Below are 27,599 nucleotides of genomic sequence, written 5' to 3'. Positions count from 1 at the left end.
TCATATCAGAACTGAAAACTAAATGGTAGTTTGCCACGATGTAAGTACTGCCAGCCACAATATGCGAAACTGTGCTTAACCAGAGAGTGGAGGTCATAGGCAGTGATGCCTTAGTTAATCTAGGGTCAAGAGGAATGTGTTTTACCACAAGCGATTCAAAAGGATAGATAACATCTATTTAAGCACAAAACTCTCACAATATTTTTTTAGCTTTACAGTTTTTTAAAAATTAAACCTTGTATTTTGAGATAATGGTAGATTCACATGTAGTTGTAAGAAATAATTCGGAGAGATCCTGTGTACCCTTTACCCAGTTGCCTCCATTGGTAGCACCTTGTAAACCATAGTACTAGATTGCAACCAGGATGTTGACACCGATACAGCCGAGACAGAACGTTTCCATCAGCACCAGCATCCCTGTCTTCCCTTTTACAGCTACACACACTTCCCTCCTACCTCACCGACTTCTTAACTCTTGCCAATCACTTATCTGTTCTCCATTTCTATAATTTTAGCACTTCAAGAGTGTTATATAAATGGATTCAATCATACAGTACGTAACCTTTTGGGACTGTTTTTTTTTTTCACTCAGCATAATTCTCCAAATATTTATCCACGTTGTTGGGTGAATCAATAGTCTGTTCCTTTTCATTGCTAAATAGTATTCCACGGTATGGCTCTACCACAGTTTGTTTAACTATTCATCAGTTGAAGGACATCTGGGTTGTATTTAGTTTTTGGCTATTAGCAATAAAGCTGCTCTAAACATTCATGTACAGGTTTTCGTGTGAACTTAAGTCTTCATTTCTCTGGGATAAATGCCCAGGAGTGGAATTCCCAGGTCATACGATACTTACATGTTCAGTTTTTAAAGAAATTGCCAAACTGTTTTCCAGAGGGGTGGTACCATTTTGTATTCCCACCAGCAATGTACCATGATCCAGTTTCTCTTCATCTTCACCAGCATATGACGTTGTCACTATTTTTCATTTTAGTCATTTTGATAGGTATGTAGTGATATCTTATTGTGGTTTTACTCATTGTGGTACAATATATTTTTTTGTATCTTTTGAATTTTTTTCCATTTTTATTGAGATATAATTGACATATAACACTGTATTAGTATCAGGTGCACAACATGATGATTTGATACATGTATATATTGTAAAATGATCACAATGAGTCTAGTTAACATCCATCACTTCACATAGTTACAAAAATTTTTTTCTGTGATGTCACTATGCTATACACTATGTCCCCAAGACTTATTTATCTTCTAACTGGAATTTTGTACTTTTTGTCCACCTTCACCCATTCCCTCCCCTCACCACCTCTGACAGCCACAACCTGTTCTTTGTTTCTATGAGTTTGGTTTTTTCCACATAAAGTGAGATCATACAGTATTTGTCTTTCTCTGTCTGACTTACTTCACTTAGCATAACACCCTCAAGGTCCATCCATGTTTTGCAAATGGCAGGATTTCCTTCTATTCCATTGTGTATATATAACACATTTTCTTTATCCATTCACTTGTCATGGAAGTGGTTGTTTCCATGTCTTGACTATTGCAAATAATCCTGCAATGAACATGGTAGTGCAGATGTCTTTTTGAGATAGTGATTTTGTTTCCTTCAGATACACACCCAGAAGTGGAATTGCTGGATCATATGGTAGTTCTATTTTTAATTTTATAAGGAATCTCCATAGTGTTTTCCACAGTGGCTACACCAATTTGCATTCCCACTAACAGCACACGAATGTTCCCTTTTCTCCACATCCTCACCAACACTTATCTGTTGTCTTTTTGATGACAGCCATCCTAACAGGTGTGCGGTGACACCTCACTGTGGTTTTGATTTGGATTTCTCTGATGATTAGAGATGTTGAGCATCTTTCCATGTACCTGTTGGCCATCTGTATGTCTTCTTTGAAAAAATGTCTCTTCACTTTCTCTGCCAACTTTTTAATTGGATTGTTAGTTTTTTTACTATTGAGTTATATGAGTTATTTATATAATTTGGATAGTAATCCCTTATGAGATATATTATTTGCAAGTATTTTCTCTCATTCCATAGGTTGCCTTTTTATTTTGTTAATGGTTTCCTTTGCTGCGCAGAGGTTTTTTAGTTTGATATAATCTCACTTGTTTATTTTTGCTTTTGTTGCCTTCGCTTTTGGAGTCAAATCCAAAAAAATCATTGCCAAAACTGACGTCAAAGAGCTTACCCACTGTTTTCTTGTAGGAGTTTTATGGTTTCAGGTCTTCAATATTTTCAATTTATACAATTTTCTTTTCACTGACTTTTTATTTGTAAAGTTTTTTGTATGGACATTAAATAATTAAAAAATATGTTATTAAGCAAAAGAAAAAATGCACATGATATATTTTAAAAATATAAAGGAGCACGGGTGAATCCTTAGTCTCCTCTTACCGCCTCAGAGGTGATCTCCTCTCCAGAGGAGCAAAACCACTCCCACCAGCAAAACCACATGAAAACTTCCACCAAAAATAAAGGCGCTGATCACAGTGCAATCACTTTTTCCTACCCCAAGGCCATCTCCAGGAATGATGAAGATTGTCCTGAGCAGATGTAACCTTTGGGAGTGCTTGTTAACTTTTCTCTCCCCTGCTTGGCTGTATTCAGCTGATCCATTTACAGACAGAGGAACGAACTCAGCAAAGTCATTCTCCCTCCATCCAAATCCCTCCATCTCCAATAGCTTCTCCATTCTCCTGCTGTTTCTAATCTGCTGAGGACTAGGAAACCACATAACTAGACCTATTGAAATTAGGTATTCAATCAGCATCCACAAGCAAGCCTAAGAAAGGCTCTCCTTAATGCAGGGACTTTGGCTGTTCAGAGGCCCTTCCTCTCTCACCTTCTGTGTTTGGAGTTCTTTTCCAGAGACGGAAGTAGTCAGAAGGCTGATCTCCAGATCAGGGCCATGCTCCTGTATATGTGTTTTCAGCAAGCCAGGACTGTGACATCTTCTGACATCAGATGCTGGAGGGTGCATTTGGCTATTTACCCAGTTAAAACATCCACAGCATCATTAAGTTTAGGTCTAAGGATAACTTTAGCTTCTTATTGTTTAATTACTAATGAAGGAGTTACCCTGGACCGGGCATAGTTCTCCAGCCTAGCGTTACACTTAATTTTAATATAGTTTGATAGACATGTGGAGTCATCGTACGAACTATGATGAAACTTGAAAGAAGATTCCTGAGCAAAATGCCTGTCTCCAGTGACTCATACTGAGTTTCACTAGGTCTCAGGGTTCAAGCTGCTAATCAGGTTTTGTGTATCTTTTCCAGTGGCAGGAGTTTTAATGTGGAATGGATACAAAATCGGTTAAAATTTTTTGAAAAATTTATTCAGAGACTGATAAGTGTTTTTAAGTTGAAGACAAAGTTAGTTCTGTGGCTTTTTAAAAAATCTGAGGGGCTGGCCCCGTGGCCGAGTGGTTAAGTTTGTGCGCTCCGCTGCAGGCGGCCCAGTGTTTCATTGGTTCAAATCCTGGGCACAGACATGGCTCTGCTCATCAAACCACGCTAAGGCAGCGTCCCACATGCCACAACTAGAAGGACCCACAACGAAGAATATACAACTATGTACCGGGAGGCTTTGGGGAGAAAAACGAAAAAAAAAAAAAAAATCTGAAAGCAGCTATGAGATGTCTAAGATACTTTTAAATTAAAAACTATTTACTTATAAAACTAACAATTTTTCTCTAATAAAATAATATATGCTTACTGAAGAATATCTGGAAAATTCAGAAATAAAAAGATTTAAAAAAATCACCTATAAACCTAACACTCAGATAATTACTGTCAATGTCTTTAAGTATATCCTTGCAAAACTGAATATTTTTATTGTTAAACACACACAAATTGATTATCTCTAGGGAGGAGAAAAGTGTCTGATGGATATGAATGGGAGAGATATTTGCTTACTCTGACTCTTTTGTCCCTTTTGGACTTTATACAGTTTGCATGTATTTTCTACTAACAAAATAATGCAAGGACATAAATCCATCTGTCCAAATATCCTTTTTGGTTTTCTTTGTTTTGTAATAATCAGCTTTTGTTGAGAACCACTAATATAAAAGCCCCCTCGCTTCACTGACTACCATAGGCATCTCTTGGAATAAACTAGATGCAGTTTATTCCGGCTAATGACTTGATTATATTCACCCACAAGTATTTACTAATATTGGCCCTCATGTAGGCTCGGCACTGAGAAAATGAATTATGTAACTAGTTTAAGCAAAAATAAAGTTAAATTTAGTCCTAAAACACAGTCATAGATTAAAAGCTGAGGTATCTATTCATTCTTTCTCTCTGATTCCACAGCCCCAGTTCTTCCCATACAATCACTGGGCATCACTGGGGATGCAGGATCCTAGCAGTGCACTGTGCTTATTCAAACTGACGGAAAATAATGCCGTCAGCACGAATTAATAGGAACGGTGCATTTGGTCAGCAGACTGTAATTTCTGGGGACAGGATGTGCACTCAGTTTTGAGGTTTATATTAGTGTCAGATTTAGCAGTATAGCAATGTTTTCCAAACTTGGTTAATAGGAAATAATTTTGGCACGTGTATGTACGTAGTGTATGTATATATATATATGTGTATGTGTATGTGTATAAAAAGGGCTATATAAAGGGTGGCTTAAACAACATAAATTTACTTTTTCACAGTTCTGGAGGCTGGAAGTCCGAGATCACGCTGACAGCATGATGGGGTTCTGGTGAGGTCTCTCTTCTTGGCTTGAGCCGGCTGCCTTCTTGCTGTGTGTTCACATGGCCTTTCCTTGATGTGTGTGGACAGAGGGAGAGATCTCTTCTTATAAGGCCACCAAACCTATCAGATTAGGACCCACCCTTATGACCTCAAGTAACCTTAATTAGTTCCCAAAAGCCTTATCTTCAAATGCGGTCACATTGTGAGTTAGGTCTTCAACATAAGATTTTTGGGGGGAGGGCATAATTCAGCATATATATATTTACATATTTATATTACAAGTTTGATTTTACATACAAACTTCCAGGTATTCCACCAAAGTTTTATCTTTTTTGATTTTACATTATTACTGTCCCTTATTGTTCTTTCTCTTCTCCTATAAACAGAAATGTCAAAGTTTCTTCCACTCCCCATTTTTCCTACACAAAGGCTCTGTGAATTTGAGCTAAGAGATAACCCTGGGTGTGGGCAGTTGTCACGGAACTAGGATTCAGAACTCATGGATTCAACTCAGGACTGGCTATGTGATTCTGAGATTATATCTCGCTCCTTAAAACCTAAATTCTTCCATCTGTAAAATGAGATGAATACTCTATAATCCTGTGAGAGTGGGAAGAAAGAATAGTTAATAATTTATCATATGTTAGCTCTTTGTAACAAAAGCTTCAAAATGAAATGCAAAGATTTTAATCCAAAGTTATGATACTATTTTTTTTTTTTTAATTTAAAAGATATTCTCAGCACTCACTATGTGCCCTAAAAACAGTGACTCATTCAGTCTCAACAACAATGGTATGAGATACGTTATCTGTTATCACCACCTTCTCTTCTCCATTTTATAGAAACACAGAGAAGTGAGGTAACTGGCCCATGGTCACACAGCTAATAATTAGCGACAGAGTCAGGCGTCAAATCCTGGCAGCATGGTGCTATGCAGTCATGCTATAGTTACTATGCAGTCACTAACTATGAAAGTGCTGCTTACTCACTTCGAATTGTGTCATTTCCTTGCCTAAAAAGCCTTCAGTGGCTCTTGAAGCCTGAAGTAACAAGTAGAACCCATTACCGTCTCAAAACAGACCCTCCAGGTACCATTCTTTCCCTTTTCGTTCCCCCATTAAAATCCTCCATCTTATCCTCTCGTGCTCCAGCTGAACTGGACCGGTCACACTTCCCTGAATGGATCCCATGCTTTCCTGCCTCTTGCTTTGCGGTTGATAACTTCGTTCTCTGGAATCCCTGTCTCCAACTTCTACATTTTACACTATCTAGGTCTTCAAGGTCCTTACACGGTACCATCTCCTGCATACACGTTCTCTTACACCTCTCAACCCCAGCTGGTTGCGGTTTTCCCACAGAATTTTCTCTCTCCTCTCCTTTCCATGTGTATCAGTTTCTGGCTTTCATGACAGTTATTTCTGTAAAGGTTATATTCCCTCCCTACTAAAGGATGGGCTCCTCGACGGCTGCGACATGCTTTCTGATACAGCTTTTTAATTTTTATTAAAAATTTAAATCATTATTGTTCTTTTTTTGATAATCAAATGTATGCACGCTTATTGCAAAAAAAATTAAATATTACAGAAATACATCTCTTAGAAAGTGAGATCCACCATCGTAACCTCTCCTCCCCTGCCCTAAGACGATTCTGGTTAACAGTTTGGAATGTAGGCTTCTAGACTTTTTTCATGTAATAAACATGTTTAATTTTTATTTATAGACATGGGATTATACTACACAGACAGCTCCGTAACTTTTTCTGCTTAAAATATTTAGTGTTTTTCATGTAGACATGTATGTAATTCTTTTTTTTTTTAAAGATTGGCACCTGAGCTAACGACTGTTGCCAGTCTTCTTTTTTTTTTCCTGCTTTTTCTCCCCAAGTCCCCCCCAGTACCTAGTTGTATATTTTTTAGTTGTGGGTCCTTCTAGTTGTGGCATGTGGGACACCGCCTCAGCGTGGCCTGATGAGCGGTGCCATGTCCGCATCCAGGATCTGTACTGGTGAAACCCTGGGCCACCGAAACGGAGTGCGTCAACTTAACCACTCGGCTACGGGGCCGGCCCCTATATAATTCTTTTTTAACAGCTGTATAGTATAAGATTGTATGGATATACCAATATTTACCTGTTCAATCTCTTGTTAATGAGCATCAGAGTGATTTCTAATTTTCACCATTATGAACAATGATGCAGTATGTTGTATATACTCCATATATATAGACTCCATATATACATATGCATATACACTCCATATACACTATATAGATCTCCAATTGACTTTCTATAGGACATATCCTTGGATATGAAATTGCTAGGTGAAATGGAATGGAGATTCTAAATGATGAAATTATCAAAAATGTGGAGGGAAAAGAGTCTTGTTTTATGTCTTTCTGCATCCTTCACAAACTCAGTGGGCAGCCTCTGGCATCAGGATGCACAGGTTTATATCTAGGCTTGGTCTCTATGCCTTGGTCAGCTCATCTATAAAATGTGGAAATAATACTACCTTGCTCCCAGTGTTCTAAGACTTAAATTAGATAATACATGGAAAGTAATTAGCATTCAGTAAGTACCCGGAAAGTAAGTAAATGCTAGATATATGGGAGGGAAAATGGTAATAGGTTCAGATAATTGTTTGATGAATGAGTAGGACTAAACAGAACAATAGTGGTTTGAGTAATCTTTCTGGAACTGCATGGTACAGAACCATTCATACTTTGCTATTAAAACCAATAACAACTATTTATAAAATGACCAGTTAGCATTAGAGGTGCAATTTGTGGCCTCGGAGCAATTTATCTCTGTGCAAAATTAACTGGCTTGAACCAAGATCAACCAATGTCCTTGGCCTCTTTGGTCCCACACTTTTCCCAACAGAACTGACTGGTCCTGGCACCTTATATAATGGGTGTCTCTAAGGACAGAAGACAATGCATCTCCCAGAGGGTGCCCGCGCACCACTGAAGGTTATTAGGTCATCTAGTTACCCAGCCATTAACATTGAAAATGAATAGAAAGTGCATAAATAAATGGCTGGACTAGAGTATAAAGCTATCTGTTTAGATTCTTAGGTTCTGCAGCAGAAGTCTCTATCTTCACGCAAAGCTTCCTATACCAATCCTAGAAGATTCTGGGGGTAGTCAACCCTGGATACTAGAACTAACTACCCTACCACTACCCTAACTAGCTGCAAAACCTCGAGCAAACTGTTGAAGCTCATCTTGCATGGATATGAGAGGAATGAAATAGCTGACGTGAAGGTCATTTTTTGACATTCCTTTTCCCACAGGCAGAGTCACATTTTCAGACATCAGGGCTGTTCACTGCACTGAAAAAAATTAATGCATAAAATCTGGCAATGGTAATACAGGTTTTCCCTGATATCTGAAAGCAGAGCGTTCCTATGAAAGCTTTTCTAAGCCAGAACGGCATAAAATGAAGAAGCAATTACCATTAATTTATAAGGGAAAGTTTTTTGAGCGTTCCCAAACCCAAAAAATAACCTATCAAGTCATACCAAACAACACATAAGTAACACTAACATATAGCAAAAGCAGGAATGATATGATAAATGCACGGCCTATATAAAGTAGAAATAATGTCTGTGCAGTGCAGTTTCACTCACCAGAGTCGGGAAGACAGCGAGCACGCTGAAGGCTGAGAGGTGGTGGTGGCGATGACGGGGTGTCGGGCCGAGTCGTTGGAGGTTGGGGTGGTGGGAGGTACAGCAGACTGGGGTGTAGGAGCGAGAGGAAGAGGGTCATCTATTAACATCTTATCCATCATCATCTGAATCCATCAGGGCAGGCGGGTCACTCATGTCTACACCTTCTTGTACGTCTGCCGCCTCGACGTAGAAGGTCCAGGTTCGTCTTGGTCTGCTGTAGCTGGTGTGGCTGATGTGGCCGACGTAGGAGGCTTGAAATATGACAGTCTGCTTGACTGCTTAGCCTCTGCAATGGCTTGCTGCAAAACAAATGCTAAACACTGCTTTCGCCTTTTTTCGTAAAAACAAAAATCCTCTGGATTTCTTTCTGTTAATGAAAACAGGTACTAATGTATATCTTTCGTAAAAGCCAAGGGGTGTAAAGCGAACTTTCAGATAATGGGGGAAACCTGTACTTTCAAGAGGTGTCAAGAGATGGCAAAAAGACTACAGCAGAGGTCAGACTCAGTTGACGCCCACTCTGCGATGCTCCCTAGAGGAGGAGGGGTGTGTGTTGGGGGGGTCCTCTGAGGAAGCACCTTGAAATCCAGGGATAAGGGAGTGGAATCAGGGAAGAAATTGTAGTCTGACTGGGGCCAGGTCCTGGTCAGGGGCAAATGTGGCAGTCATTGGGCCTCCCAGTGAAGTATGAGCATTGCCCAAAGTGTGCCAATGGGGCCAGCCCAGTGGTGTAGTGGCTAAGTTTGGTGCCACTTTGGCAGCCGGGGTTCAAGGGTTTGGAGCCCTGGTGTGGACCTACACCACTTGTCAGCCACGCTCTGGCAGTGCCCCACATATAAAGTAGAGGAAGATTAGTACAGATGTTAGCTCAGGGCTAATCTTCCTCAGAAAAAAAAAGTGTGCTGATGACCCTCCCCTCAGCGCATCATGTTCTCGCCTCCCCTCTTGGGAGCCAAATGGTGCCTGTATTCTCAGGCCCATTTCAAAGTCCACCTCATTCTTGAAACCCTCCAACCCCACCCCACAGAGAGAGATGTCTTGTTCCTCTAAAGGCTGACAGTACTTACTCTCTGCGTCACTCCCAGGGCACTTCCAGGAGGGACACAAGGCCGTCTCAACCTTCTAGTGACACTCGTATCCTCTCAACGAGACTCAAGGCCTTCGGCTCCTCTTTGCCCCCAGGCACCCAATACAGTAGAGCTCAGGAAATATCTGTGGCTCTCTGACTGAGTGACTCAGGCAGCCCCACGGAGAGCAGAGTTTTATGGATTTTAATATGAACCACACCATGAAATCTGAGACTTTTACCTCATTGCTCATACTGGAAACCTTCAGTTCCAGTCGGATTTGCCTGGAGGCGGATAGAATTTTGTTTCTTTTCACGCTGAAAACCATAATCTAATTTTTAAATTCAAAAACATTTACAGAGTGCCCACTTCATGTTTGACAGTAATCTAAACACTTTAAAAACGTTAATTCATTTTCTCTTCATAGCCGCCCACATGTAGAAACTGAGGCACTGAAAATTTGCCACTTGTCTAGGGATCAAAGCTACCAAGCGGCAGAGCTGGAATTCAAACCCAGGCCATCTGGTTCCAGAGAATATGCTGTTCAACGTGCTATGCTGCCTGAAACCTATGAGTGGCAAAAATCTTCATGAGCAGGAAAAAAAATTGACGTTGACGTATTTGTTTCAAAGGAAAAAAGTTTTTTTTCTTGTGTCCCCCTTTCCTTCCTCATTCAAAGCAAAATGTTCTAAAGCAAACAGCCTTTTTTCACACCTGAGAGAGCCGGTGGCTCATTTTTGCTTTGGCAATCAAAATGGAAGAGGAAACTTGTGTGGTTTCATCACTGGTGCTTTCGGGGTGTGTGCTGCGCTCTGTCCTTCTGCCTCCCTCCTGGCTTGTCTGGCTCGGTCCCCCTCCCCCCGGCGTGTGTTACCTCAGGTCCTGGAGACTTTTTAACAGTCTGCATCTCCGCCACAATACTGGGATGTGGACCAGCCTCCGGTCACTCCCATATATCCAGTTCTAGAGCCTGAAGGGTCTTCTTTTGCCCGCCTCTCCCCCAAAGCCAGTGGCACTCAGACTTTATTAACATTTGCATCAGAGTCCCCAGAAACACATCACACGGTCCTCCATCCCAGATGAACCCACTACTACTTCTGTGCTTAGGATGGTGCGTGCTTGACTTTAGGTGTATTTAAAAGTCGATCTCCCCACGTGGGAGGCCGGTGTCAGAACCTGCCAGACCTGCCATTGATTAACTGTGGGACCTAAGGCAATTACTTAAGGTCTGAGTCTCGGTTTCCTCACCGTGAACGGGATTGATACCCACAGCGTTGCTGTGTGGATTAAATGAAACAACGCAGGGGCTACACCGGCACAGAGTAATCCTCTTAGGTTCCCCTTGGCAATATTTACTTAATACATGCTTGTCCGTTTCCCATTTTTTCCAGGGCACCCTCCCGCTCTGCGGGCTGGAAGGGTGTTTTTGGACCACACTCTGAAAAAGTCCTTATGCTCCGCGTTAGAACGCACGCCCCACTGGGCTCTTCGGGCACATTCATGACAATCCGGGAGTTGTGCGCTTCCTCTCTCGACCCTAACCCTCCCCAAACCTAATCCCCTGGCCCTAGAAAGGTGAAGGGCTCAGGATCCGAGAGAGGCCCGGCTTTAGTCACTGGGTGGGGCTTTGCGACGAAGAAATGGGGTGAAAGAGAGAGCCGCGCTGCGGCCGCCTCCCTCCTGCTAGGATGCCCTTGGCCCCCAGCCCCTTTCCCGCTCCGGACACCTGCTGCCCGGGGCTCGGCGGCGGAGGCTGGGCCTCCCTCTGCGCCGCCGCCGCCGCGAGGGGGCCCGGCGGGCGCCGGGCGGGCAGGCAGGCTCCGGGGCAGCCTCGCGGGCGCCCCGCCCCGCCTCCTCCGCGCAGCCCGCGGCGCCCGGCCGCGCCCCCTCCCAGCCCGCGGCGCCCCGGCACCCCTCTCCTCCCCCGGCGGGCTCGGCGGAGCATTGTACTCACATCCGGGGCTGGGTTTTGCTTTAATGCGAAACGTAATTAACCCGGAAAAAAGAGCCGAGAGACAAGAGAGAAGGAGGGGTGGGGGGTGGGGGAGAGGAGCGAGAGAGCGAGAGACACCGAGAGTTTGGCAGCGACATAAAGAAATCCCCCGAGAGCGACGGCCCTGCCGGCCGGAGAGGCGCGTCCCACCCCGATGTAAGGCACCCTGCCCGAGCCCCGGCCCCTGCACGGCGGGGTAAGTTGGGCGCCCTCGCGGGCCTGGGAGCGGAGAGGCGCGGAGGGGCGCGCGGGGCCGGCGAGGGCTGGGGGCGCAGGGGGAGTCCGGGCAGGGGCGCCGGCCCTGCTGGCTGACGGCGAAGGGGAGCTCGCTGCAGCCCCTGGCCGCCTCCTCTAGCCCCGGGAAAGCCCGGAGCGCAGCCCCTCCTCCAGTCCTCTGGAGCGTCCGGGGTGGCCAAGGTCGCCACCGCCAGGGGTCGGGCTGCGGGGGTGGGGCCGCTGGCAGGGTGGGGGCGGGTGATCTGCTGAGCTGCATTTTCTCACGTTTGCAGCGGCGAAACTTCTCTGCAGGTTCTGGCGCTGGAGCACCGGCCCCGCCACGACTGCCGGGGCTGCGACTAGGGCAGGAGAGCAGAGAACGTCCAGGCAAGTCCCTTGGGCACGGATTGGGCCGTGGGGACTCTTCTTTCTCTTCCCCTATTCCCTTATTACGTGACAGGCCTAGAATGCGCCTCGAGGGAGATCCCTTCCTTTCCTCTGGGTCCAGTCCGGGCCCTCGGGCTTCTGGAACTCCAGGCTATGGGAGTGACTTGAAGGAAACCTGTCCTAAAGTGCAGGTTCGGTGCCAGGTTGGGAGAGCACCTCGAGAGGAGCTGTCTGTCTCTCTCTCACCAACTTCTTCCTCACCTCACACGCTTACCTTTTCTGCTCCAGTTCTGAGCTATTTCATCAAATTAAAAAAAAAAAAAAAAAAAAGAGGCCTTGTAGGAAGGAAAAGTGTCTCGGCACCTCCAGAGAGGAGGCGCAGCAGGGCCACCTCCACTTGGGACTCACGTCTCCTCCCCCAGGACAGCCCTGCCCCCTGCCTTTCGCCTGGTTTCCTTCCTTCTTGGTGAGTATGGTTTCAAGCTCTGTCTTCCCCTTCTAACTCCCTCTGGGGTCCTCCTCCTATCCTTCTTTGGGACTCCAAATGGGGTTTTTCAGAGGAGAGTAAACAGCAGAGAAGAGGGAGGGAATAAGCCTTCTACCAGGATGCCGGCTGTGGCTCTTGGAGGCACCTCAGCCCACTGAGTTGCACTTGGGCTGAAGTTCCAAAATTGTACTCGTATTGTTCTTAATATATCTGACTCCATCGGTCCCTTCTCCTCCTTTCTGGAACTTCATCATTTTTCTTTGTTTGGTGGCAAAGCCTTCAGAAACAGTAAAGCCAAAGATCTTGAAAGAACAGAAGTGTTTACTATTTCAGTTGCACTCAGTTGACGTTATTGGATAATAAGGACACGAAAGGTACTGATGAACAGAACGCAGCCCCTGTCTTCAGGGGGCTTACGGTCTCATGGAGGACACAGGCTATATGCACGTGCCTAGAGCACAAAGCGGATTGCTAAAGTAGAGATCCAGCGTGCTCTGAGAAACCAGAGGAGGCTTTTAAAAAGCATCATCATCATTTCAAATATTAGCCTTCTCCATTGTGTGCCCCTTGAAGGCAGGTGACTTTTGCCATAGCAAAGGTCTAGCTTGTGGTTTAGAACCTGTGGCCACGCCAGTGTATGACATCTACTAGGTGCTAAGTAAATGTTTGCTGAATGAGTGAATGAATAAATGCAAGCGCATGAGTTGTTTGCACCTGTCCAAGCGGAAGAAAAAAGAACAGTGTGGCAGTGCCTCAAGCCTGTAGAGATTCGGTCCACCGAGCTGGTTCGTGAGGGTTTACTTTGGATGTTGCCTTTAGACCTAAGAATCCTTTTGCTCTTTTTGTGAGCCCCATCTTTTACAATGCGTGGTGGCACTCCTAGTGGAGTTCCAGCTAGCTGATGGGAACGCTGCTCACTTCACAGATGGGTAGTCACATGGGTATTGATTTGGAAACCACCTGCCATTTGGTGGAGAGTGCAAACCTCCTTTTCCCTTGTTGTTGGTGCCTTCTCTCTTCTGTATAAGGAAGTAGGGCCTGCAAATCCTATCATGTCATCATAGTGAGCTGAACTGTGTTCAGCTTGGTATTTTACTGAGGTTAAAATAAATCCTGAAGAGACTGCAAAAGTGGGAAGGGGGAGGCATCAGCTGGATCAGCCAAGCCCCCCTGAGCAGGCCTGCTGCTGGCCTGCCGGGTGTTTGCTGGAAGTGCTGGGACGCCAGGAAGACCCAAGCAGCAGGAGTGCTGTCTTCGTTGTGTGCCTCCAGCTGGTACTTCACTGATTTCCTGTCTTCTTTATGGGGCAGCTGGATAGGTGGGTGATGCCCTGTTAAAAGGCTGGAGTGTCCCAAATTAGATCTTACCATGGGCCACAGTGCCTTAAATATTCCTCCTGATTCACTGAGACTACTGTGGCACTGCTTATTCTGGCTGATACAGTCCTAGAGCTTGGAAAAGAGGGCCTGGGTGCTGGGACACTGGGTGCCCTGCCTCTTCTGTCTTCCCACCAGGAGCAGTTGGGTTGCCTTACTTTCAGTTTTCCGTCTGCCTTTGTGAGCTGGGTAGGACTTGGGCAATCTAATCTGTTAGGCTTTGGAAAGGAAGGAAGCAGAGCAAATATTATAGTGGGACAGCCTATGGGAAGAGAAGAATCCTAGCCCTGCCCAATATAAGCCCATTATTGAGACAGGGAATTGGACAGGGCAGGGAGATAGGGTGGCTGAGAGGTGGGAGGGCTGGGGTCCCTGCCTTCCCGTTCTGAGAAGGCCTGTGCTTGGTGGGGTATAATTGGAAGACCCCACTGACCTTTATTCCGAATCTTGGGTTGCTCTGCTCTCACCTCCTCTGGCTCCTACTGTTAAGCCCATTCAACCTGTTAGGCTTTATGACTTACCTTCCTGCTGAAAGTCCTTCTCTGCCCTGAAGCCCAGTTGACTGAAGTGACTTGCAGAGGCTTAAAGGTTGCATTGGGCTTTCTCACTCTGGAGGTCCCAGCCCTGCTGGGGCGGAGCTCCTGACACTGCCCGGTGTGGGCAAAAGGCTTTCAGCTTTGGGCCTGTGGTGCGCCTTTCTGCCCCGAGAGGCCGGCCTGCTGAGATAAAGAGGGTGGGAAGCCAGGTCTTCTTGTCCTTACACGCTTGAGAAACAGTGCAGTTAACGTGCAAAGGCTGGGGCTCACTGTGCCATCAGCTGGGACTCAGATTTGGCCATCTACTTGCAAGGTGGTGGGGGCGGAGCAGGACACAGCTCCAGAGTCCCTTCCCTGGAGCCTGATAGGCGTGCCTGGGTTCTGTTCACTCTCTGCAGAGCCTGGCCAAGATGGAGTCTGTGGATCTCTTGGTTTTTTTAACCTCTTGGACAATTTGAGAGACATAAAATATGATGGTTCTTGGAGTAGCAGGAAGGGTACAGGAAGCTTATGCCTTTCCTTGTGAGGGATCTCAGGGTCGTGGCCCTTCTATTGATATTAGCTGACTGATATTTGCGGGGTAGACACGGCCCGTGGCGCTGCCTGCCCTGGGTCAAGCAGCTGCTTTGTGGTAGTAATGGTGATCTTGTACTCCTTGTGAGGCGCTTCACACACACACAGACACACACACACACACATATCTTAGCAACACATTTGCCCAGTGTTCACCCTTTACCAGACCTACTGTGAAGTGCTTTTCACACATTATTTCATTTAATCAGCACAGCAACCTTTGAAATAGGTACAGTGATTCCCTCCATTTTGCGAAGGAGGAAATAGGCCCAGGAGAGTTCAGAAGAGTCTGCGTGACTCTGAACCCTGTGCCGTTTTCACTTCACTCTGCTGCCTCGGTGGCAACTGGAATCAGCCCACCCTTTTCCATGGTCATCTTCTTGCCAGGGTTTCGTCAGATGCCCTCATGGATCCCTGTCACCTGCATGTCCTCCTTGCCACACCCAGCCCCTGCTCTTTCCCTGAATCCAGACATGGGAGCACTCGCCGTTAGCCAGATACACATAGGCCATCTACACTTTGCCCGGCACTTCGCAAGAGCCTGGTACATAGGAGAAAAAATGACATTTTCTTTTTATTCTCCTACTGCCCGTGTTTTAGTGGGTGGCACGGTCAAGTTTTAAACGAAGATTGTAGCTCCAGGTCTCCTATGTGGCTGTGGTTAGGAAGCCCTACCGTGAAACTGAATTCATTGTGTCTTCTGACTGCCGGGACTTGCACGGTTCTGAAAGTTGGAGATCTCAGTTTTTATGGGCTATTTATAAACCAGTTGTGGCTGCTCGCCTACACTGGTAAGCTCTCTGGTGGAGGTGGTCTAAGGAGCCTTGAGCCACAGGCAGGCCTTTGTCTCCTGTCGGCTCCAATGAGCACACTTTCTCTGAACACAGAGGAGGCTGCTGAGACAGTCATGAGTGTTTAACGTATTTTGTTGTGTTTGGCAGCGTTGTTGCGGTGGTGTCAACGTTCACTTACTCCTGCCTTTTCCCCACTATTTTTTCCCTTAAAAATTCCTTCTTGAGTGTCTCTTGCCCTCCACTCAGAGTTCTCGGGTCCACTGGGGACTGGGCTGTGTGTCAGCTGGGCCCCTTTTCTTAGCCTCCCTGTTCCTGCACATGTTTGCATTCCTCACCCTGCACTTCCGCTGGGAACGTGTTCTCGGTACATTCCCTTCCCTGTCCCATTATTCTCCTGCCTTACGCTATTTGGAATTCGCTCTTATGACAGTTTCAAAATGTAGTGATATTATAACGGTAGGAAATAGATGCTCCCGCACTTCCTAAGTTATCCTCTTGGCCACCTCTCAGGGATGTGTTCTGAAAGAGCTGTACTGCTGTTTGTTGTTATTGTGGTTTTTACTAGGCCCTGGGCATTGCTGAGGCTGCACAATGCACACTGATGTACACTGCAGACTTAAACACGGGTGAACTCTCTTTTCATATGGCCTATGCATATCTAGCAAGAGTTGTGACTGCTCTTAAGCTCCACACCCCAGTTCCTGTCTGCTGTATTACAGTCCTCTCGGAGACCTCTGATGTCATTTCCCGATAAACTTTCTCCTGTAGAAGTTTAGCAGTTTCCTGTTGGTATCCCTCTCGCTCACCACCAATGCTGCCATCTCCAGCTCCCACCCTAGGAGGGTAACGAGACAGGAGATGCACTTATTGCCTGCTCCACTACGTGTCAAGACGTGCCTTCCTGACTGTTTCTGAAGCAAAATTCCTGAAGTTACATCCTGCCAACACAAATAAATGTGAAAGAAAAATTTCCAAATCTAAAAAATGAATTAATTTCTTTTTCATTTTTGAGATATCGGTGGTTATGGTGGATTATTTCATAATGGGGCCAACACCATTTAAGCTTTATCTCTGTTGTCACTTTCTCTCGTTTTTATTTACCTCAGAAGTGTCAGAGCCGTCAGGCAGATGAATCTCCTTTCTTTCACTCTATTCTTTCCTGCATCTCCAAACTACATTAGTGGTCTTAAAATAAGACGTCCAAAACAGCAAGCCACTGCTTTCATGCCTTAATAGCTCTATAGCTTTTCTTTTTGGAAAAAATCTATATTTATCCATCTCTTCATTCATCTATCCAGCCATTTATTTAAAAATGTCAACCCCATCTTCCAAGTTTCAAGAAGGAAAATTCTACTGGGTGTCTCTGTCGGGGTCTCTGCTTCCTTTTCCCAGAGCGCTGGGCAGTAGAGGAATAGAGGCATCAGCCTGGGTGTGAATATTCCCTTAGCCCCAAGGACAGAGATCTTCTATGAAGACCAGAGAGTAAGGAACCAAACCCGCAGGGGAAGAAATAAGCCTCTCTAAGAGGATGTTGCAATAGGAAGTAAGAAACCCAGCTAGATTAGAGGTTGCCAAGACCCTCTGGGTAGGTACCTGGCTCTTGGGCAATTTTGATGGGTGGGATATTGCTTTATTAGATTTAAGACTTTGAAACACCAAAAAAGTCCCAAGAGAACTATAATTTAGGCAAGGTTTTGCTTGTTTGTGGACTCCGGAGAATTGAGAAATATATTCTCAGCTTCAAAATTTATATGCTAGAGATAGCAGTGCTTTCCTCCCTACTAAATAAAGTAACACACATCCCCTGTAGGAAATTTGGAGAATACGGGAAATATAGAGAAGTAAATAAAATTTACCCATAACCCATAGATAATAACTGCTAATATTTTGGTCTTTGTATGTCAGTCTTTTTCTATCCAGATATAGAAATACAAAAATAATATTTAGAGGTTGAGATCATATTATATCTTTAAACAACTTATCATGATATGGTTTCTCCCTAATTCATTTAAAATCACTTGAAAACATAGTTTTCAGTGATTGTGTAACATTTCCTTATATGAATGTCCCATAATTTAATTATTCCCTAATCATTGGGACATTCAGGGCATTTCCAACTTTTTGTTATTATAAATTCTATTGGAGTTGCCATCTTTTTATTTTAATCTTTGTTTGCATCTTTGTTTATTTACTTGGATGGAATCCTAGAAGTAGAATTACTGGGTCAAAGAGTATGAACATTTTTAGCTCTCTTGTTACGTATTGCCAGAGATTTCTTTCCAGAAAGCTTCACACTCCTGTCCCAGGTGTAAAGAATTCTAGGAAATTTTTTCAGGTAGATGACACTGAAACATTTGTTTCAAGCGGCAGTCTTCTCTTTACGTTTTAGCCCCTCTGGTACCTCTGTCTTCCATTGGGGCATGTTTTGTTTTCTTAGAGTCTTGGTCCCAGCTGTCTCTTGTATGTGAATGAGCCTGATAAAGATGTCAGTTGCCTCAATTTCTAAGGGACGGTTTTATTCTTGGCTTGAATCTCCTCCAGTGATGGAACCTAAGGCATTGAAATAGGCAGTAGAGGAGATATTTTGGCCAGAGATGTCTCCCAGTGCCCCTCATCTCATTCTAAGAGAGACAGCCATTGACTCTGTTTTCTCTTGAGGTTCATCTGGTCAACTGGCCAATGTTGGCCAGGATCCTTGGTTTAATCGACATTTAACCCATTTCCTGCTACTGATCAATGAGTAACTTTGTGCAAATTCGTTTTCTTTCTGAAGTTTCACTTTTACAATAAATTATTTAACATTTTTTCATTTGCAGCACATACCTAGGAGCTTATATACTGAAGAAATCTAGATCATATAGAACTTCCTTCTTTTCTATTTTAATTTTTATTAAAATACATTAGTTATTTGTATTATGTGAGATCATGTTTTGGTTTGGTTTGGTTTGGTTTGGCGTGTATGTGGGGGGAGGCAATTGATTGCGTGTACACATAATTTTGATTTGCATTTAACAAAGTCTGGGAAGGCTGATGAAGCAGGAAACAAACATGAAAATATGTTCAGCCTCACTGAGCATCATTATATATTTAAAACTAGCAACAGTTTAAAATAATGAGAACATTCAATGTATATGAGATTATAGCGATGGTAACAATATATTGCTGACTGCAATGTAAACAGATGAAATATTTTTAGAAAGCAATTTTGTAATAGCCCTCAAGAATTGTCAAAGATCATAACCTATGATCTAGTCATGTTATTACTTGGACTTTTTGCTGGTTCCGTGTAAAAGAAGAAACAAAGCATGAAAATATGAATTTTAGCATTAGAAAAATTGGATGTAATCTAACTGTCTAATCATAGAGAAATGGTTAAGTAAATTATAGTAAATCTGGTCCAGAAACATTATGCAATCATTAAAAACAATGATTATAAAGACTGTAGCAACATGGAACATGTTTTTGATATAGTTTAGAATTTTAAAAAGGCCAATTATGTGGACAGGGGCATGAAAAAGCATGCAAAAGTGAAAACAGTTGCCTATCGTGATTTTTTTTAAATGCAAACATTGTTATATTGTGATTTTTGCACTAAAAACGGAAAACACTAGGGAGGTTTGGGATGGTTTGGCAAGATAGGATGCTGAGTGGGGTGGCCGAGGTCCCTTCCTACACAAATATTCTGTGCTCTTTGTCATCCATGTGTTGTGAAGGCTAAGAAGCTATTGGCTGGGTGATTTTGCTATGATATTAGAGCAAAGGTGAAGGAGCCAGCCCGAGAGAGGGCTATCCAGTGCTCTCAGCCAGTGAGGACACTCTGCACATTGTCCTGGGAGAGGGAGGGAGAATCATTACCAGGGTGTGGGGCTCAGGACATGGGGTGAGGAGCAAGTTGTGGGACAAACTGCCCAATGTCGCACTCCACCCAATAGTTTTACACTGGGGAACTCAGTTTAACAAGAAATTTAAGACAACAGGTGATTTTAGAGAGTCAGAAAATGGCTAAAACTATATAGCTTGTAAGAGTTGAAAGCTTTGCCTTGGTCTTGCTAGGGGAATTTTGGGGTGACACTATGTGTGCATCAAGGTGTTTTTTCCCTCCCCGTAAGCACGACTTGCTAGCTCTTCCCTTTTCTCCCTCCCTGCCCTGTTGTTGGGGCTGGGCATGGGGTTGCAGTGTTAACTGGATTGGGGGCCTCTCTGGGAACAAAAGGAGGAGGCAGCAGAGACTTGGAAGATGATGGTGACAGGTTGAAGATGCAGGGAGAGGGGGATTGGGGGCTGGGGAGTGCCAGACTCTCTCTACCAAATCTTAGCAGCTGTTGTGACAAGGGATACACACATGGGATCAGAATGAACTGTCGCAGGATTGGGGCTTGGGAGCTCAGGTTTGTGTTTTGTGTACCATCTTTTGAGTACCTCCCTCTGCTGTGGTCGGCTGGTTATAAGCACATTTCCCTGTGATGCTCGGTTCTCCTGCAGCCGAGCCTTCCCCCAACCTCCCACATTCTTGGTGAGCTCTGTGACTCAGCTGCTTCTCAGGACAACTGAGCAGATTTTTGCTGGGGAGAGAACCACAGTTAGGAACTGTTGGAACCAGAATTCTTGCTTTTATTCCCTTTCTTTTGGTACACGAGGGTCCTCTCCCACCCATGGATCCATGCGAATGGGAAGCCCCCTCAATAAAAGTAGACTTTTGGGGGATTTCAGAAAGAGCGGCTTCTCCAGTCTCTGACTTGAGAAAAAGGCATGATTAATCCTGTAGGCTGAGCAGGGAACACTGGAAAGCCAGCATGAATCTGGATGCCATGCTTCCAAAGGAGCCTGGAGACAGTTGGCTCTGTTATCCCATGCAGTTCGTAAGCTTTGTCTTAGAGATGTCCCAGGAGGGGCACCAGCCCTGAAGCCCCTAGAAATTCTGTTTCCAGTGCCTGAGCTGGCGTCAAGGGAACTTGAGTTTTCCTAGGGGTGGGTGAGCTCCCTCATCCCAGCCAGACAGCTGTGTCCTCTCCCTGTAAGTCTGACCCAGCTTTTCTCCATGGGACTTCTGATTGCCTGGAGGGGAAGCTGCATCCTTTCTCAGGGATATGCTCCCTCCCCAGCCAACACCAGGCCTCTTGCCTTCCCATCTCTGACCCAGTGTCTGCGAGGAGACTTAAAGTTCCTCCCATGGTGTTTGTTCCTCACTCTTGGCTCCAGCCCGTCTCTTTCCCTCTCCTGAACTCACGCTTGCCCTGCTGTGGAACTGGAGCTCACTGGCAGCTTAGGCAGGGAAGGCGCCGAGCAGTAGGGCATCTGGCTGCCATGATGCTGCTATGCGCCCGGCGTTTCTCCCCTCTGCTCCCACCGTTGCCCGCTGCTTCCCTGTACTGCCACTTGCTTCTCCTCTGCCATCTTCTTAAACCTCCTCTTTCCGCGTTTTATCTTTTTCTCACCTCCTCTCTCTTGCTTCTGCTCCGTTTTCTTCCTCTTCAGCTGTAGTCTTCCACCTTTGTGCTGTTTCCCTGCCTGCTTCTTTACTCTTTGTCCCCCATCGTTACCCAGCAAGTAGCTGTGAGATCCCCTGACCCGTCTCCCTTCTGAGTCATCTGTCCCTGTTTGGATTCTGGCCTGACCTTACTCGGAATCAAGAGATTCACCGTTCCCTGATATCCTTCTCTGTGTGTGGTGGGTGAGGGAGGGGGTCACGTTTTTCTTGAGACAGCTTCTCAACACTGCAGGGCCCCTTGTGGGGGTAGGAGAGGACAGACCACACCACCAGTCTCCCCCCCCCCACCTTTAGAATCAGCCTAATCCCCTGGGAATGTGTGACTTGCTCCTGCCCCCGGCCTGGAAGGCTGCGGGTGTGGCATCTCGGTAGCTTACTTGCTGACCCAGGGTTGTGGTGCGGGGAATGGCTCTAAGCCAGCTGTCTCACGCTTTTGCTTAGCTGTGGACTGAGGGCCATGATGGACTTGGGCCACAGTAAAGCAGGGCCAGTGGTGGGTGTTGTTTGTCCTTGAAAGTCCGAATGTCGTGTGGTGTTTTCTGACACCTGTGGGACCACAATATTGGGCATCCAGGTTGGGTGTAACTGTGGTGGAAAATGCTCATCTTTAAACTGGAGCTTAAATCCTTTCTGAGATAGTTTCTTTATGTATAAAATTAGGTCATGGTCTACTTTACAAGGCTTTTGTGAAGAGTAATAATAATACCTACTGCATGTGCCAAGCACTTAATTCTCACCAGAATCTTGTGAGGGTTAGGTACTGTTGTTATCCCCATTTTACAGATGCAGAAACTGAGGCACGGAAGGATGAGACAGTTTGTAGTCACACAATTAGTAAGTGGCCCAAACTGGAATTTGAACCCAGGCCCCTGACCCAAAGCCTAGGCTCACATCCTCTGTGTATGTAAAGTTGCCTGACGCTCTGCGTGGCACACAGTGGAGCCTCAGGAAAGGTCGTTTAATACGTGTTAGTGGTTTTTGATGACTGCTTACAGAATGGAATTGATGGAGGATTCCAGGGTCTGGTTGGGGTGGAATGTTGGGTGCCCTGGGGAAGGAAGCTGATGGAGAGAGTGCCGGCCTCGCTCCTCGCAGAGGTGAATCATGACAAAGTGAGGTTCTGACAGGTCCTGAGCCCGGCCCGCTTCCCCCACCTCACCAATGTCTCCCCCCTCCTGCTGTGCAGGGTGATGTGAGCAGAGCCCAGGAATGCCTTATGTGGATCGGCAGAACCGAATCTGTGGGTTTCTGGACATCGAGGAGAATGAGAACAGCGGCAAGTTTCTGCGGAGGTACTTTATTCTGGACACCCAGGCCAACTGCCTTCTCTGGTACATGGACAACCCCCAGGTGAGAGGCCACGTGGGAAGGTGGCAGGGCGGCCGGCTGCCCATCGTTGCCCGGCAGGAATGCACATGGGCTTAGCCTCAAGGGCTTCATCTCTCACGGGCAGCACCAGTCTGCTGGTCGGTAAGGAGGGAAAAAACCCGTAACGCATACGCACGTGCACACACGTACACAAGCGCACAGTCACACACGCACAGGAAGCCATCCCAGATCTTAGCTTGAGGAGAAAGAAGCTCATCTCTCCTGACCCTGGGGATCTGGTGTCTTTTCTCACGCTCAGGAATTTAACACTTGCAAAAGTCAGGCAGAGGCCGGCCAGGCGAGGTCAGGTCTCCCAGGCCTGGCTTGCCTCCTCTCACCTCTGTTGGTAGGGCTGTGGCCTCATGGCCACTCCTGCTCTTCCAGTCTGGGGCCCCTCCCCAGCAGAGAATGTGACCTGGTTCCCTGACTGGACGAGTGTTGACCTTCCTTGGTCTCTTGCATCAGAGAATCGGAATCCTGGTTTGGAGTTGACCTTGGAAGTCACCTAGTTTTGCTTCCTCATGCTACAGATGGAGAAAGAACTGAGTCTCCGACGTTGGAATTGCCTTTGGCAAGCACACCGCGAGAATTAGGTGACTTGCATAGCATTTTGTGGCAGTCAGGCACAAAGATGGGGGCCCCCAAAGTTTTATTACTGTGCCTGGGAGTCCCTGGCGTCGTCACTGGTCCTGGAAAAAGTTGCTCTCCCCCTGACTTGGGATCTTGTCTTTTTTTCTGGCACTGTGTGTGGTGTTGGCTCATTTCTTTCCACTGCCCTGAAGCAGTCTGTGGAAGGAGGCCCCAAAGACTGGCATGGCCTCTCAACAGCAAGATCGTGGGTCACAGCCATTTTGGGGCAGGGTGGGTGTGGGGCTGAAATCCAGCTCTGGTCCAGAGACTTGGGAAGAGGAATGTCTGAGTGTTGGGGGATGGATTTGTGCTTTAGGATGTGAAGTGGAAAAGTCTTGTGAGTCGTTAGGTCGTTAACCAGGGACTAACCCTCTAGAGGCCTTTGGCATTCATCCTCTGGGTTTGATGGCTGAGAGAAAACGCTATCGATACAGAAAACATACTTAGGTCAGCTGCCACTAATTGCGTTCTCCAGGAAAGGCTTAACTCAAAATAGAACTGTGCCCCCTGTTTCACCCCGCATTCCTGATAACCCTGCTGTTGAATACTTACATTGACAGTGCTGAGCATGCAGAATGAGAGCTACGTACCGACACTCACACCCCTGCCTTAGTCCGGAATGCTTACTTCTTACAATGTTTTGGTCTTGGGTTTGCCTTTGGGCCCTGCTGTGTCATTTTCCTGCCTTTGCCTTTCTGCACAGGTGTCCACAACTGGGTCAACAGATCCACTGTGAAAGGTGCCACTTCCACGCTGGTGGAGGAGCCTGGAATCAAGTCTTCGTTGCCAGTAGCCTTGGCTTCTGGCCTGCCTGGGATAAGTCTCAGGCGACTTGTGGCCTTTGGGTCTTATCATTCCCTTTTCCTTTTTCTCCCTTTGTGTAACTTCTCCCGCTCATCAGCCATATTAGTTCAGGTAATTCGAGTGGATTTCATCCTGGCTTACCTGCTTGGGACCAGGCTTCCTACTAGGACCGTTCTTACCCCAGACTCACTTGCTTGGGGAATCCTGCATCTCTGTTGCCAGCCTCCTCCCTGAGAGCTGGACCCTCCTTCGTACCCTGGGCCATAGGCTGAGAGTCTTGCTGTCAGTGACATGTCACCCAGGACCACATCGTTACCATCTCGGTAATGTTGCCAGTTGTCAGGACTTCCCTTGCTCTGTCCTGCCCTCTGATTTGACTGTCCCTTGGTTCCAGAACCTGCACTAACCTGGGATGCTGGGCCTCGGGCGCCCTTACTGAGATCTCTGGGGTCAGCCTCTGCAGCAGGTCCCACCCTGCCCGGGGCAGCCTCCTGCGCTTCCCTGCCAGCTGAGCTCTCAGGCTGCTCCTTGTGCTGGAGCTTTCTTTGAGTCTGAGTTACCAAATAGAACTTGTGGCCCCTGCTGGAGGTTCTTTACACTTTCCCTGGAAGTAGAGATTTCAGCTGGCTCAGCATATGCCTAAAAAAGGAGCGTCTTGCTGTGACATAGCAATAGTTCAGAACATTTTACTTCTTCAGTTGTTGGCTTAGCTCTTTGTTATGTTAATGGCCAAACAGCCATTCTAGATTTAAGAGTGGAGATTTTTCTAAGTTGTAAAATACTATTAGCAAACATTTATTGCCAGATGCCAAGCACTGTTCTAAAGACTTCACTGGGTTTTCATTTCATTCTGAGGACAAATCTTATTGGTGGGTATTATTATCCTCGTTCTATAGGTCAGGTGGGTGAGGCAGAGAGGGAGGAAGTTTGTCCTGGTTACATAATAAGAAAGTGGCAGAGCCAGGGTTCTAACCCTGGCAGTCTGACTCCAGTTCCCCTGCTGTTATTGCTGATAATGAGGCAGTCATCTTAATGTTGCTTGAGAGGAAGGGAAGCCTTCAAAGGTTGTCTCTGATTAAGAAAGAAAAGCCAGAGGACTCTCAGGGCTGGGAGATCCTGGAGGCCAGGGAGCACATCTGGTTTAGCTTTTGATCCATAATGTCCAGCATTTGTGAAATGTGTGCTCATCGACTGAATAAATTAACATTCTAAAGAGGGCCAGGTAAGGAGGCTGTCAGAAAGGAGGCCTTTATGAAATGCAGTGTCCCACACCGCTGTCCTGGCCTAAACTGAAGGGAAGCCCTGCAGAGTGGGGCAAAGCAGCGTGCCGGGAGTCAGGAGAAGATGGGTGAGAGGTGATCCCCACGAGCACATAGGGGGTTTTTGGTCTGTCCCTATGGAGAAAGGCACGGGGAACTGTTTGGTCCCTGAACATCTTACTTTTATGGGGAAAAGGAGACACTTGATATGATATCTTAGTTATTTCATAGGCATTAATAAGCAGGGGATTTTCTGAACCCAGGTCTCTGATCTTTGCCTGTTCAAGCCCCTTGGTAGTTGGTGTTTGTGGAACCTGTCTTTACTACCCGTTACTACTATTATCACTAAGTGCAGGTTATCCTTGCTGAGTGGTTGCCTTATACCAGCCGTTGTGTGAAAGGCTTTACGTATGTTGCCTCATTAGGTCCTCTCGATAATCCTGGGACTCAGGGACTGTTAGCACTCTTGCGGTACTCAGCAAGGTGCAGAGAAGTTCAGCGACTTGTTCAGGGTTGCCCAGGTGGTGAGTACAGAGCTGGAGTTGGAGCCAGGTCTGTCTGACTGTGGAGTCTGTACACTTCACCTCTGTCCGCTTCCTTCCTCCTGCTGCTATTTGTGCGCAGCCCTGCGCAAAGTTCTGTAAACGATGTGGAGGTGAAGTCGGGGAGGTCTTTACACCAGGAAGCTTCAGGTTTAGTTGGGGAGATGAAAACAACACACACAAAACTATGGTGCTAAAAATCCCAGACTACCTTTATGACAAGACAGCGTCTCATTCAGTTGAACGGCCCAGATGCCAACAGTTTGGTTGAAGGAGAAGAGGTCATAGTTTCCCCTGCTGCTGCCCATCCAGGGAAGATGTAGGGCCTGGGGGTGGAGACTCAGCTGGAAAGTTTTCAGGCCTGAGAGACAAGAGATCAAGGGTCAGATCCTGGCTTCACCACGCTGCGGTTTTGTATGTCAGGCGCGTCGTTTGTCCTCCCTGGGCTGTGGGCACTTGAGCTGATCCTTCCCATGGCCATAGCCCTTCATTTCGTGAAGGGGGAAGAACAGAGCAAGATCCTGGAGGTCAGCAGTTATTTAACACAGATTTGCTAAACGTGCCCTGTGTGCCAGACGCCAGTCTAGATGCTGAGGCCACAACAGAGAACACCACCAAGCCTTTGCCTTTGTGGAGTGTACACTGTAGCTGGGGAAGCAGATGGTTAAATAAAAATGTGGCCCGGAGGGCTGCAAGGCACCCCTTCATAGAGGGGATGGTGCTAGATCCAGATCTGGAAGGATGGGTGAGATTAGAGCAATTATTACTACAAGTGATGCACATTTATAGAGCACCTCACGGCTTTTGGAGTGTTTTCACGCACAATAGCTTATTTGATTGTTACGCACCCCGTCCTAAGCAGAGAGAAGGGGAAGAGGAGGGCATTCTAAGCGAGGGAACCAGCGGTCATTGTGAGGCAGAGGCAGCACCGGGGAGGGAAGGGAGCTTACCCGGTTAGAGGGTGTTTACAGCCGGGTTTCCCAGAAGACCCCAAGACAAGATCTGTGGCAAGTTCTTTATGAAGGAAATGTTCCCCTGAGACTGTCAAGAGCCTAGGAAGCAGGACAGGGAAGGGGAGGAAGCCAGAAGAGGGTGTGAGCTCAGGAGAAGTCTGCAAAAGGTATGCTTAGCCTGATGCTCAGTGGTTCGCAGTAAGTTAGGCCAAAGAGTTGTCCCGAGGGAGCGGGGCTTCTGCATGCCCTGCTGGACGGTCGCGGTTCCAGCTCTACAAATGTGGGCACACGGCTCCCATAGCCTGGAGGCAGCCCTCGGAAGCAGAGCTGCAGGAGCCACCATTGTGAGCACAGCCAAACAGCGACAGAGTTAGGAGGCTGGCGACAGTGTCTGCCCACGGGGTGTATCATAGCTGCGTGTTAGGGTCAGCATGTGTAGACCAGGTCCAGCCTTGAATGCCTGACAGAATTTAGAGTCGATGTGGTAAAGTAAGGAATAAAGGTTTATAATACGGGTGGTGGTCACACAAACTGATATAGGCTGAAACCCATTATCTATAAAGGACCCCTATAAATGGAAAATTTCAAAATTATTGATTATGGCCACTGATATGGCTGATGCATTTAAAAATCAATATGCTGGCAACATCAAGCACACAAATAATTCTTGAATAGAAACAAACATTGGCTGGATTTCCCTTAAAATATT

The 27,599-nt window shown here is 46.2% G+C and overlaps 1 protein-coding gene and 1 long non-coding RNA gene across 6 annotated transcripts in view; one reads left to right on the top strand and one right to left on the bottom strand.

Moving 5' to 3' along the window:
* PLEKHA2 (pleckstrin homology domain containing A2) overlaps nt 1–27,599 on the top strand; it is a 70,401-nt gene that overhangs the window by 3,329 nt on the left and 39,473 nt on the right. Inside the window, exons 1-3 of one of the 5 annotated variants that reach the window (XM_070598856.1) lie at nt 11,320–11,673; nt 12,006–12,080; nt 22,521–22,684. In XM_070598856.1, coding sequence (XP_070454957.1) covers nt 22,544–22,684 — 141 coding nt within the window. In that variant the 5' untranslated portion in view covers nt 11,320–11,673; nt 12,006–12,080; nt 22,521–22,543. Of the gene's footprint in view, nt 1–11,306; nt 11,674–11,986; nt 12,081–12,419; nt 12,547–22,520; nt 22,685–27,599 lie in introns of those variants that run through there. The other 4 variants (XM_070598855.1, XM_070598857.1, XM_070598859.1 and 1 more) reach the window with 4 other exon arrangements.
* LOC139080131 (uncharacterized) lies at nt 3,366–8,730 on the bottom strand. The gene is made up of 3 exons (XR_011534354.1): nt 8,376–8,730; nt 4,695–4,816; nt 3,366–3,624 (listed from the first exon to the last, which is right to left on the bottom strand). It is a non-coding gene; the product is annotated as an uncharacterized lncRNA (long non-coding RNA).

This window comes from Equus przewalskii, chromosome 28, assembly GCF_037783145.1.
Source record: "Equus przewalskii isolate Varuska chromosome 28, EquPr2, whole genome shotgun sequence".
NCBI lineage: Eukaryota > Metazoa > Chordata > Mammalia > Perissodactyla > Equidae > Equus > Equus przewalskii.
Note: the sequence above shows the minus strand (reverse complement) of the source record. Positions and strands in the feature narration are given on the sequence as shown.